The following is an 11271-nucleotide window of genomic DNA, read 5'->3' on the forward strand; positions in this document are numbered from 1 at the left end:
CCTGTGCGACATGAGGAAGGTGCTCCTCCGAGTGTGTGCCCTGGACCAGCACAGCCCCTGGCACTTGGCAGCTCGTTAGGAATGTAGAATTTGGGTCCCAGCCCAGATCTGCTGGAACAGAACCTGCCTTGGAAGGGTCCCAGGTGGTTGATATGCACATCAAGGTTTGAAAAACTTCTTAACACTGATTCTCAAAATAGCTTTGAGCCGCCTGGGAATAGCTCACAGACCTGTTAGAAGTGCAGGTCTCTGGGTCCCACCCTAGACCCCAGAACAGACACTGGACAGGCAGAGGCTATAGTTTTAGACACTTCTGGGGTGATTCTGTCAGAATGTTTAAGCCAAGGTTACCCCTCAAAGGTCTCACCAGACCCCCAGCCCTCTAGTGTGGTCAAAGGTTCTTCCAGTACTTCACTGGGCAGACTGAACGCTCAGAACCATCACACCACTGCTTGAGGACTGGGATTTGGTGGGGAGCGTGTACAGTCAGGAGCAAGTGAGTCTAGCCCCAGGCTGGCTAGCACTGCTATGAGAGAGGACCCCAAGTCTTCCTCAGCCCAAGGCTCCGGCTCCCCAAGTCCAAGGCTTCCCCAGCCCAAGGCTTCCCCAGCCCAAGGCTTCCCCAGTCCAAGGCTTCCCCAGCCCAAGGCTTCCCAATCCAAGGCTGGTGGCATCTGTTTGGTATGGAAGTAAGTGTTCTGGCTTCCCCCATCTCCAGAGTCTCCCTCAGATTCCCATTGCATTTTTTCTGTGCTCTGAAGTTCATCTCTTCTCTTCCTCACCCTCTCAAGCAACATCCATCTGTCTTCCTGTTTCACTGGATACTTGCTAGGCAAGATAGGTAACTGGTTCCTTTGAAGACCAAACTTTAGACTCTGGCCAGCCCTTGCTCCTTCCTTTAAGCCTGCTGCGTCTGACTTTTTGCACGAGGCGACAAGGCACACTTTAAATTCAATAACCCTCCTGCCAGCTCCCTCACACACTTGCTGAGAGACTGGCCCACCTCAGAACCGTTCAGGGGGAGGTGAGATCTGGAGCAGTCCCTCACACACTGCCACATTTCCAGAGGAACAGAATTCTCCTACAACTCGCTGGCAATTCAGACAGCTGAAGTTAGCACTTGTAGCTAACTAGCTACCCACTCTTTTTTTTTTTAATCTAAGCTGGTAATGAGAGGAAGAGGAATTGTGTTCAGACTAGAAGAAACCACTGGTAAATGTTTCTGTGTGAAGGGAAAGGCAAGAACCAAAGGGAATGTTCTAGAAAGCAGTGGAACAAAGGGCTTTACTAGCTCGGTCCTGACCCGCTCATAGTACGGCATGCCATCAGGGACAGGGCACTATGAAGACAACATTGTCCACAATTATGAAAAATGAAAACTCAGAAACAAACAAGTGACCCAAAAACAGCATGACGGGAAAGAAGAGAAAAAAAAAAAAACACACACACATGGTGAATGGAGAAACGGAGCTGGGCACTTGGAGGAGACAGCATGAGACAGGGTTACGGGGCTGGTTTCCTTATGGAAGTAGACGGTGTCTTTCCATTGAGATGGGAGAGATAAGCATGTGTTTCTGGGTCCTGGAGAGGAACTCTGCTCCACTGTGCAGGTTTTCATCTACAAATCCTCCATGGTAGAAACTGAAAACCCTTCAGCTGACCTCTTCTCAAACACAGTAGACTTCCAAGGAATCAATCCAACTATTGCATCTGACCAGGGGAACCCTCGGTAACAGGACTGAACCACGGGCGGGAAGCCGTTCTCTCCCACCTCGGCTTCCGTTCGTTCGTTTATGTATTATTCCACTGAATGCATGTGGAGGGCAGAGAACAACTTTGTGATGTTGCGTCTCCTTTTCCACCTTTCGGTGGATTCTGGGGATTGAATTTAGGCTGTCAGGCCTGTACAGCAAGCAGCTTGACACACTGAGCCATCTTGTCAGCCTCCCCGCTTCCACCTGCATTTACACTACACGGTAGACGATGGTGAGATTCCCGGGACACACCCGCCATCCTCCCCCTTCCCAGCTGCCTCCTAGTCCACAAAGGAAGCAGCCCAGCATGAGGAAAGCAGGCGTCAAACCCTGTCCCTACCCTCCCTGGCCACTGCTTCCCAGTCTTCCTCCAAATGAGGCTTCTGAAAGAGGGCCAGCATGGGCACATGCTTCAAGTATGTGCCTTCACAAAGCCAGCCTGGCCTTCAATAGCATCATTGCCTTCCAAAGGAGAGCTCTTCTAGGATAAAGACAGCCAACTGTCCCACTTAACAGCTATTAAACGGTGTTAATTACCTGTTAGATTCAGCAGGTTGGTAGAACTTTGCTCAAAACAAACGAATTTGTAGAGAGTACAAAGCAGGGAGAATGGACATCTGGGACAGGAAAACACATGCGGTTGTTGTTCATCAATTAGTGCTTTGTTTGTCTGTTTTCCCCAGTGCCAGGAATCAAACCCAGGACCTTGATCGTGCCAGGTCCCATATATCACTGAACCAGTCGCCGGTCCTTCGGTCTTGTTTTGAGACAAGGCTGTAGCCCAGGCTGACCTCCAACTCTGCTAGCTTTAGGTCCCAAGAACTAGAATTTCAGGTAATGCCAAGATACCCAAGACATTGAATATTTATGGACTGACCTAATGGTTTACATCCAGGAAAGCCTTCTTACCCTTCACTGAAATACAAAGACAAGGTCGATGAGTCAGCGCCCCCAGAGCCTGGGTAGAGCAGGTGGTCCAAAACTGAGCGCCTCCCTAAGTGTTGACTCAAAATCTGGCCCTGTGCATGTAAACTGTGAGAGCGGGCTTTACTGGGAGTATGATTTGTTAAGTTCACATTTCGAGGAAAACACATAATATTGTAACTATTGCTTCCGCAATGAACAGGACTGGCAGCTTCTTTGTGAAAATGGCTGGAAACCGTTTCATGCGAGTATAACGAGTATTTAGCGTAAATGTGTGTCTGACCCTTAGAGCGGCGTGTGCCACACGGTGTCTCCATAAGTCACATATGATGAGCCTAGAAGATGAGCCATTTGACCCACACAATCTCCACAGAACTTTCCAGCTCAAATATTCCAGCCGCCTTGTAAAAAAATAGCAAGTGAACTCTGTTAAAAATAAAGCCCATGTATCTTCCCTCTGTAACCTATTTCCAGGGCTTGCGAGTTATCTACGCCTTCTTCCTCCACTACTTCCTGTCCTCAAAAATGCCATGAGTTTAGGGGAATCTGATCATATGGGTGTCGGCAATAGCTATGCCGCTTTGGTTTGAAGACAGATTGTTCCCTTGAATTTTTGCAAGAATTTATTCTCTGGAGTCTTGTTAACGGCATCCAGAGGGTGGAACCACAACCCGCTCCACTATTTGGAGCCTTTGGGAACTGATCAGGTCCTAACACTAGGCTAAGAGCCCTGTCTTAGCTACTTTTCTATTGCTGGGACAAAACATTATGACCAAGGGAACTTATTATTTTATAGCTCCAGAGGGTTGGGGTCCTTGACCATCATTACGGGGAGCAGGTGTCTGGCAGGTAGGCATGGCCCTGGAACAGTAGCTGAGAGCTCTTTCTCCATCTAAGAGTAGAAAGCAGCGAGATATTTAGGTCATTTCCCAAACGTACCTCTCATGGTCAAGAAGCGTGAAAAATCCTACCAGCTCTTTCGGCAGTCTGAAGCCTGAGGCCAATCCAAGACTAAGCTGGTGAGTCTCGGAGTCAGTAGGCCCGGTCCTATTTTAATGCCTATCTGTCCTATATCCACAGACTGTTGTAGCCCTAGCCTGGCTGGTCCTTTCCAGACATGTGTCATTGGACAAGGAAGAATATGAGTAGATTCAATGAGCCTTGGCTCAAGACTTCAAGCTCTGGGCACCTAAAGCACTGGCATAGATGTAGCAGGAAGCCAGGCACACACATGACCTGAGTCCTTACAATAGATCAGGAAGGTTAGCTGAGCACACGAGTAACATACCATCCAAGGAAGAATGTGATAAAGTGCAAGACAGTACAAGCATGGCAGCTTCGAAGAAGAAAGGCCTAACATGGGCATTGACCAGGAAACCCACTGTGATGGAATGTGTCCATCCCCAATTCCATGCACTGAAATCCTAACAGCCAATGAGCCCATATTCAGAGAGGGAGCTTTAGGGAGTAACTAGGTCATGATGGTGGCGCTCTTGTGAATAAACCAGTGTCCTAAAGCCAGCATCACTCCTGTGGCAGAAACAGCCACGCCAAAGGGAGCCAGCAGTGACCCATGTTGAGGTGTTTCACGAAAGAACCGTCCCTCTCCTCTTCCATCGCCACTTCTCACGGGGGCATCAACTGCAATAGCAGAGGGAGGCTACCTGGAGACTTCCCTCCTGCCTCCACAGCTCAAGCTTAAACTTGACTCTCAGAATCCCCTTCTTAACTCCCCAGGAAGCTCTTCAAATCCCCGAAGTCATTGTACTGTCCCACTCGCCTGCAGGTATCAACCCTGGAGAGTTCTCAGGCAACTGTGTTCTCCCAGGGTTTTCATCCTACTTACCCCTAGAAGCCAGTCCTCTTTATGTCTTCCTCAGGCACCAATACCCTCCCCCTCTTGGAGCTAGTGATACTGGCTTTTCTTGAAGGTCTCAATACTGAGGACAGAAGCCATCTTGATCCCAAGCAAAGCTCAGGACACAGGTTCACCACCTCACCCACGCACTCAGGATTTACTGTTGCTCCAGGTCTGCAAGCTGTGTGCTACAGAGACACGCCATCCTGCCTGTGTGTGGCATATGTCCCAGTGTGGAAGGCATGCTTGAGGTGGTGCCATAGGGAATAAATAGATGACTGGGAGACTGGGGGACTGGGGGGCTAGGGAGTTGAAACCTGGGAGGTTGGGGGGCTGGAGAACTGGGAGACTGGAAAGCTGAGGATCTGGGGGACTTGGGGGTGGGAGGTTGGTATTCTCTAGAAATGCTGCCCCCAGAATCAAAGCTTGAGAAGATTAATGCTCTGACCTCACTTGTCATTCACAGAAGTTCAGGCAAGAGATAGCAATGGTCAGGACAGGTAGCTGGACACACACCGATAGAGTGGAAGACATTTAAGAAATCTTCCTTGATTACCGGAGAGGAAGAGGGGGGAAGAACTGGGGAGGAGCATTCAGGATTTCACTCAGCAGCCTGAAGCCTGCCTGGTCGGGGCAGATGCCTGGTTAGCTTCATGAAACTTGAGCAATATTAGGAGGAAAAACACTTATAGAAATGTGTACACTCAGCACAGGCCAGGGTCTGAAGTGCGCGGAAGACACACAGGACAGTGGGATGCAGAAGCCGGTTCTAGAAGAGAGCTTTGGAGGCTGTGGGGGAGTCATAAGAATGAAGTCTTAGATCTTGGGCTTAGAGCTGACGTCTGGGGGAGTGGAGAGCAAGAAGGCTGAGAACAAGCCCAGGGTTATGTCCTCGGTGTGGCCAGCACTGGAGAAACAAGGGAAAAAGCAAAGCAGGAAAAGACCAGCCACACAGGCAGAAGGAAAACAGAGGGCGTGTGCCAGGCCTTGTGCTTAAGACAAAGAAGATGTGGCCAGGCAGAAGCTGCAAAGGAGGCAAGAACCACAGGGAACCAAAACGTCATGTTTTCTATGACACCAGAGTGGCTTTCACTTCCCACACTGTCTCAAGGAATGCTGGGACACAGGCTGGTGGGAGGCAGTGGTTGGAAAGGTGCATGGGAGCCAGGGAGTCCCTTGCTGGATGCATGCAAGACAAGCAGCATGCAAGACAAGCAGCAGTGTGTGAAGGCATGCTCTGGACTACCTGGCCCACTGTCACTGTCTAGGTGACATCATGCTGGGTGAAAATTAGGTCTGCACTTGACGTGACCCGCTTACAAGCGAAATGTCAGCATGCTAACAGTGTATTCAGAAGCTAGCGACAGTCTGTGAGACTCCTGTGGCACCCACAGCCCTAGGGGTCAACGCTGTCACAGTCAGAGGGTGGGTGTCCAATAATAATCAACCAAGTGATTCATGGGATGACCCGATGTTCAAGTAATCACTTCTCCATGGAATATCAATCATGCCCAGGTCATCCTATGATCTGCAAACTCCTCCAAATGTTTTTCAGTTACCCACAGATGACAGAATCCTGGACCAGGAGGAATTTATGCGACCTGAGACCACACCCTGGAAATGTATATAAAAAACAGGCAAGTCCTTTGGCACGTATCCTACATACATACCGGGACGCGAAAAGCAGGCAGCACCCCAGCCCACCCCAGCTTGAGAAGTGGATGAAAGAAGCTGCCAGTATCTGTCCTTGGTCATTTAACCCCCACATAACATGCTCCATACCTTCCCTGGTGCCCAAGGAAATTTTGTCCCTTAATAAGCTGATTCTCAGGAATTTAAGGAGTCCAGGTAAAGTCTGCTTTTGTGACATTCTTCCTATAGACACCTCCAGAAGTAGTAAGGATATCGGTGATGAGAGCAGCTCATGTGATTTCTATGTGACTTCTCAGCTGGTGTCTGGAGCTTTCGCTTCAGGAAGACCAGGTCAGGCTGAGGTTTCGTAGGAGACGTATCATGCAGTCTATATGCTATAGACCCATTTTTCAAAATTGCATTTAATTAGAGGAACAGAACCCAGAGAGACCATAGTAACAAAAACAGACATATTTCACACTGGCTATAAAACAGATCATGCCCCCAGAAGGCCTGTTAGAGTGAGTTTAAGGCCACCCTGGGTTACTTAGTGAGACCCTGTCTCAAAACAAAAACATTTCACAAGTGAGGAGAAATAGCTCAGTGGTAGAGTTTTGGCTTAGCATGTGTTGGGCTCTGGATTCAGCACCCAGTGCCGATAAAAGAAAAAAATACTAAAGCTCTTCTCATTCCTTTCAATAAAACTGGGTTAAGTGTGTATTATGCTGATAATAATGTAGTGATTATATTCGGTGCCTTTCGCTGCTGAGTGGTTTTTTTCTGTTGTCTATTCCTTGTAATAATTAAGCAGGTGCTTTATGCCCCCCACGTCATGTTCTAGGAGATGAAGTTCAGGGAAGTTGATGTGTCGTTCCCAAGGTCACAGAGCCCACTGACTTGGTCAGAATGGTCTGCTGGGCCCATAGCCTACACAGAATGATTTAATCAGTTCTTGGGCTGGCACTCATCACATATACATGGACAGGATACCCGACAATCAAGGCAAGGCCAGAGGTCAGTAACAAAAATAGGATCTGTGCAGATTTGTCTGTGACAGTCAAAACTATACACACTTCCAAAAGATGTGTGCTGTTTCCTCTATTTGGATTTTCAATAAAGCCAGGGACACTTTCTAGAAGTAATGTATATGGTGATTAAAATTTAAATCAATGACCAGAACAAGGAAGGCCTCCCAGGTGATGTGTATGAGTCCTGGCCCCTCAAAAGATGGTATTTGCCTGTGTCTGAACCTCACACCAGTATGGTCAAGGAGAGCATATGTAACAAAGGTGCTAAGCATGCTGGGGCTTTTCTGAAAGCAATTTAGGTGATGTGGCGTGGTAATTAATGTGACTTAATGGTAGCCTTTCAATCAGAGCTCTGCCAGCAAACAACATGGCAGTCAGAACCTGAGAAGTTGGGGGACTTGGGCTAAAACTCCAGAGTTTTTGAGGTGGTTGCCAGAGCAACCTCAGGGACTAGTCTCTGGAAGAACTGAAGCGTTCTATTTTAGAAACACCCAGTTGATCATCGGAGCCAGGAGGAAACAACCAAATAATAAGGTACTGAGAATTCTTATAATATCTTATATAAAGATGAGCATTTTCTCAGACTGGAAACAGTTCACTCTAAGAGGAATATTTTGACCCTGGAAGCAAAATGACTCCACAGAGGTCTGATTATTGCCCGTGTCTTTCACAAAATGCTGGAATTAAAAGCTGCTTTTTCCATATGAATTTCTTCTCAGTCTTGGCTACATGACAGGCTCCTCTGACCTTTTGAGTCTCATCTCCTCAAAAGTCACCCCTGCAGGAAGGCATATGAGCGTTCATCTACTCTACGAGCACTTGCTAAATAATTCACCTTATTACTGTATAAGATGCCCTGCTGGTTGAACCCCAGTGGAGATGGACTAATGATATAGCCCCGCCATTAGGCAAAGTACAGACTAGAGGATGGGCATAGAAGACAAACATAACCACGCAGCATCATGAGACCGCACCGTATGATTGTAGAGTCTCCTGCAGACATTATTTAATAGGCTGTTGCATATGTGAGTCCTTTGGTAGATCATTATCAAAATGCAGATTTTCAAACATGACCTTCATGTCCAGAAAGTTGGGTGCCTGGGGCTGTGCACATGGAGCATGCTAGGGGTGAGGGAAAGATCTCATTCTGAAAAGGTGGTTAACAAATCCATGCAAGGAGTTGGAGTGGAGGCTTTCAAAGATGCTTTCCCACCTAGAGAATGGACAGCCCCTCAGCTGGAGTGAGGGCGTTGTCCAACTGACCTGGATTTCTGCTGAGGGGAGGCAGAACCATGCATCGCCTGGGAGAGAGAGGTCACTGGAGAAGACTATGAAGGTCACCAGAGGACCAGAGAGAGACTTGATGCAATTCTCAGAGCCCTGTGGGCCTGGGAATAACATACAGCAGTCTTTACAATGGTAATTCAGTAGGACTATGATGGATGCATGGGCAAAAAGTGGGCATCTGAACAAAGTCTGTTGTGTTCCTGCTGGTTGCGGTCGAAATGGGCAAGCTCAGGAAACCCAGAAAAGTGATGATGGTCCTGGTTGATCTCCACTCTGGATGCAAAGCTGTCATCGTGACGGTGGCACCTCTAACCAGCCCGATAGCCAAGCTCTGGTGGCCGGAATTGATCACTGTTTCTACAGGATGACAGCAGTCACTACAGATCTGATCGCCAAGAGACCAAAGACCAAGCCTTCTGTGAAAGTTTGTCATTACAATCTCCTCATGCCCACGAGGTCCTCTGTGGACATCCCCTTCAACAAAACCGTCATCAACAAGGTTGTCTTTAGAGACTCGGCTCTGAAATCCAAGGTTAGCTGAGAAGCCAAGGTCAAGTTTGAAGAGCAATCTAAGTGGGTGAGAACAAATGTCTCTTTCAGAAGCTCTGGCTTTAGGTGTTTTCTTGCCATCGTTAAAAGAAGAAAGAGAAAAAAAGAAAAGAAAAATCAATAAGAAAAAAACAACTGGTTCCTGAGAGTAACAGAAATGAAGAAGGAGGATGTGAAGAAATGTTTTCTTAAAACTATCAAATAGTGTTTTGTTTTAAAGCAGACTGTAGGAGGCTCCCGATGTGCAGTTAATTAATTATGACATATTTGTCCCTGTGCAGCTATATTTAGCAAGAATTGGGATCATACTCAATTTATTTGTGCTTTAAAACTTTTGTCTCTCGATTTTTCTCAATTTTTACTTCAAAGAAGATGCAGGTTTATAGACAGGCACCTAGAAAGCTCTTCATTTGAGCCAGGACTTCACAGCACTATGGGGAGCAAGGTTGAAGGAGATGCAGCCTTGGACTTCAAGGAGAATATAGCCAGACACAGGAGATCAAACCAGTAAACAAGACGTCATCTTACAGGAGGACTGCTTTTAAAAACCCAGCAAAGGAGAGAGAGGGCCAGAAGCATTTCTTCAGTGATGGAAGAGAGAAGGCTTTGTGTAAGAAGGGACAGCAAAGGCTGGGGGTGCAGCACAGAAATCATATGCACAAGGCTCTGATCCGAACCCCAAAAGAACTGAAAAGCAATATTTTAGCCAAGAAGAACATTCCAGAGAACAGAATCGAGTAAGAAACTGTGCAAAGAAGAGGAATCATGGAGGCGAGACTGCATCCTGTGTATCTTTCTTGTGCAACTGGCATGCAGCAGGTGCTCAATAAATGCTGTGTGAGAAAATGCATGTCTACAAGCAAGCAGACACCAGTGAGGTTTAAAATCAGGAGTCACAGAAGGTCTTAGGAGAGATGCAGGTCCTTTATCGATGGCCCTTTCTCCAAAACTGGAATCTAGAGATTATGGATAAGAAAATTACACATAAGGTTCGCATGCATCTGACACCACTGGGCAGGGAGAATGGAGGAGGAGGACAAACCCAGGGTAAAAATAGACAGCAAACAAAACATGAGAAATGACTATAAAACTCTGGATGAAAGAAATGAGAGCCTGCACCCTTTTGGCAATGGCTTGGAAGAGTGGGACTGTCGTATGCAGAGCACACAGAGTCCAGAGGGTATGGAATTAAACACCGGCAACACGGGAGATGCTGTCACCCAACCAGTGAGCAGAAGAGCGCAGCTGTAAATCAGGGGTGAACTTTGACCTCGGAGCAAAGGGAGGACCCCGGCCCTTCTCATCCTCTCTTCAATCCTGCTTTCAACCCTCCAAAAAGCAATGGCCGCCAGCTTTCCCACATCCTGGGAAATGATAAGGAGGGCGCCTGTGGTCTGGCCCCTCTCCTACTACATGCATACATCCCCTCCACTCCTGCAGGCAAGTGGTGCGTGGATTTAAACAAGAAGTGGGTTAACCCTTCAGCATGTATCCTCCATACACACGAGGGCATGCGAAGCAAGCAGCACCTCCCCAGTCCCACCCCAGCCAGTAGGTGAGTGTGCAGTAAGGGTCCAGAACCTGCCTCTGTGGCAACACCAGCCTAGAGCCGCTCTTTCCCTGGTACCCAAAGATGCCAGCTCCCCACCATCCCCCTCCATGCAGTGACGTGAATGTGATACCATATTCTAAACTCTTCCTGTCCTCAATTGGGCTAAAACCCAACCGTGGAGTAGTATGGTTCCCTGGCACCCCTCACCCTGGTACTGAGTTTGACGGACAGGAAGTAGGGAGGCTAAGATGCTCCATTAATGGTGAAGAACCGCATCCCTGGAGTTGCAGAGAGAGCAGAGCAGGCAGCGGAGATTTGGGTACAGCCTGGAGATGGTGGTGACTGAAGAGCCACTGGTGATGTGATCTGGAGCCCGGAGATGCGCAGTACATTACATGTGCTGAGCAGACAGAGAGCAACACAACAGAGGTGATCTGAAGGACAAACGTCCTATCTATAAGAAAACCCAGCTGATTGCTGTCCTGGGGAACATGAATTGGCGACTGTAAAATCCAATGCTGGTTTGTTTGTTTATTTGTTTGTTTGTTTGTTTGTTTTTCAAAAAAATCTTGAAATTCAGAATTTTCTGCAATGTTTTCAGTCTTAAAAATATTAAAAGGGTTCAAAAAAACAAATTCTCAGGTCACACTTGATCAATAGTCCATCAGTTGCAACTGTTAGCACCGG

At 47.6% G+C, this 11271-nt stretch overlaps 2 protein-coding genes across 2 annotated transcripts in view; one reads left to right on the top strand and one right to left on the bottom strand.

Annotated features, from left to right (window-relative positions):
* The window catches only part of Cnih3 (cornichon family AMPA receptor auxiliary protein 3), a 98027-nt gene that overhangs the window by 15569 nt on the left and 71187 nt on the right, over nucleotides 1-11271 (bottom strand). The window lies entirely within an intron of this gene.
* Nucleotides 8761-9024, top strand: LOC106143819 (60S ribosomal protein L27-like). The gene has a single exon (XM_013346962.1). It carries the CDS (start codon nucleotides 8761-8763, stop codon nucleotides 9022-9024), a length of 264 nt encoding a protein of 87 aa, XP_013202416.1.

Source organism: Microtus ochrogaster, chromosome 6 (genome assembly GCF_000317375.1).
Source record: "Microtus ochrogaster isolate Prairie Vole_2 chromosome 6, MicOch1.0, whole genome shotgun sequence".
NCBI classification, from domain to species: Eukaryota; Metazoa; Chordata; class Mammalia; order Rodentia; family Cricetidae; genus Microtus; species Microtus ochrogaster.

Excerpts from the sequence above, each read along its gene's own strand:
- LOC106143819 (XM_013346962.1), top strand. The coding sequence starts at position 8,761 with ATGCAAAGCTGTCATCGTGACGGTGGCACCTCTAACCAGCCCGATAGC.